General features: G+C 30.9%; 1 protein-coding gene across 1 annotated transcript; it reads left to right on the top strand.

Annotated features, from left to right (window-relative positions):
• Window positions 1-327: 327 nt before the first annotated feature.
• LOC112002731 (stellacyanin) lies at window positions 328-2,093 on the top strand. The gene is made up of 2 exons (XM_024034917.2): window positions 328-613; window positions 1,390-2,093. The coding sequence occupies exons 1-2, from the start codon at window positions 454-456 to the stop codon at window positions 1,761-1,763; spliced, it is 534 nt and encodes a 177-aa protein (XP_023890685.1). The 5' UTR covers window positions 328-453; the 3' UTR covers window positions 1,764-2,093.

The following is a 2,093-nucleotide window of genomic DNA, read 5'->3' as shown; positions in this document are numbered from 1 at the left end:
GGAAACTATGTAAGCTTTCTTTTTCTTTTTCTTTTTTGATTAAAAAAATTATTTTCTTTTTATATATACCCAATAAAATTCCATCAACGATTGTTCTTCCCTTCTTATTTCTAAGAAAAACCTTGCATACAATATAATAAAAAGACTAGAAGTCAGAGGAAAGACAGAGCATGTTATCCTCTTCGCGTAATTAAATAGAGAAGATAATATGCAACAAGCAATTAACATTAATAATAGTCATCTACAAGCACAAGTCACTCTCAAATCCTAAGTTAGGTCATCCATAATAAACTCTTCACATATAAATTAATATATATCTCAGAGTTGTGTGCTCAACTCGTTCCCTTATATTGAAACAAGTTTATCAGATTTACAGGAAGCAAATACTTTCAGTCTCTGTATCTTGTATAATTTTCAGTTTCTGTACCTAATATTTCATCCAAATTTTCGTCCATGGCGAAGCGGCTTCCGGTCTATGTTCTTGTCATCCTTAGCTTGGCATTAACATGCACTGCTACGACGTATACGGTGGGGGATAATGCTGGCTGGGACATAAGCACTGATCTTGAAACCTGGGAGAAGAACAAGACATTTTACGTTGGTGATGTTCTATGTACGTATTCTTTTTTCCTTTTTTACCTTTTCTTCTTATAATAGTTTTGTAACTTTAGTTCTTTCTTGTTTGAAAATGAAAGGGAGGGAGGTGAAGAGTCGAAAATCAATTTCATTTTTATTATATAATAACATATAAATATATTTATAGTATATATAATCTCACAAAGCCCTCTTTTTCAACCATTTATCACAGGGTAATGACTTTTTTTTTTTTTTTTAATTAGGAGTATATATTTTTTTTCTTAGATATTGATTAAATTCATGATTCAATGCACCATTTATGTGATGGAATGGAAGGGAATATTATTTCAGTATTATTGAATAATTTTCCAAGAAGAAGTTAATGAATGCATTCTAAAATTAAGGTTTTGTTTAAATTTTAAAAAAATTATTGAATTAATCAATTTTGTACTACTAGCTATCTTTAAAAATAGTTATTAGTAGATTTTATAATTAAGTTGTACCTCTCCACTTTTAGTAAATGGAGATCTTAAATATATAACCATTTGATAGAAACAAAAAGTTCTTGTAAGATAATTGAAAATTAACACGTATGGAAATTATAATACATATAAAACCCTTCAATAAGCTCATGTAGAAACATCTTACTTCTTTTTATTTATTTATTTATTTCTTTGAGTTACAGGCATGTAGGAACATCTTAACTCAACAAGTAAAAAGATATCATTTCTTCATTGGAATTTTCCCTAAGAAAATATTCATGCCAACACAGATGTAGATGACAATTTTGCTTATTTTATTTTATTTTTGCAGTTTTCCAATTTTCTTCATCTAATAGTCTAGAGGAAGTGACACAAGAAAATTTCAACACATGCAACACCACCAATGTATTGGAAGCCTATACAAACGGGAACACAACAATCACATTGACAAAACCAGGTCCAATGTATTTCATATCTGGTAACAAGTTATATTGCCTTGGAGGGCAGAAGCTCCAAGTGAATGTAGAAAACAATCAAGCATATTCTCCAGCCATTGCACCTGTGGCAGCATCTGGGTCTAATCTTCCACAGCCTTCTTCAAAGAGCAACCTTCCTACTTCAAGTGGGGTTGCGCTTATGCATGGTGGATGGGGTACTCTTATGTCTGTTTCACTAGGTTTTATAATGGCTATTGTGTCAAGTTAGCTCGTCTAAGTTTATTTTTTTTATGTTCAGAAATATATATACTTATTTTTTCATTTCATCATTTCAAATTTGTTTTTGATTTATTGGACATGTACTAAATTTTAAGGTTTGGATTCAGTGCACAGTTGTACTAGACCCGTTGAGATAATGACACGTGTTCACTTATAGACGCGTGTTTCCATCCAATAGGTCAGTACACTGGATGCACTGGACCTAAGTCTCACCCAAATTTTAAAGCTTTAAGTGATTAATTGATTACAATGTAATGAGGAATTTTTAAAAATTACGTTTTGGGCACATTTAATGATAATTTCTTTTGCATACTTGTAA

The sequence above is a fragment of the Quercus suber genome, unplaced genomic scaffold (assembly GCF_002906115.3).
Source record: "Quercus suber isolate HL8 unplaced genomic scaffold, Cork oak 2.0 scaffold_642, whole genome shotgun sequence".
In the NCBI taxonomy this organism is placed as follows: domain Eukaryota; kingdom Viridiplantae; phylum Streptophyta; class Magnoliopsida; order Fagales; family Fagaceae; genus Quercus; species Quercus suber.
This window is presented reverse-complemented; position numbering and strand designations above follow the sequence as displayed.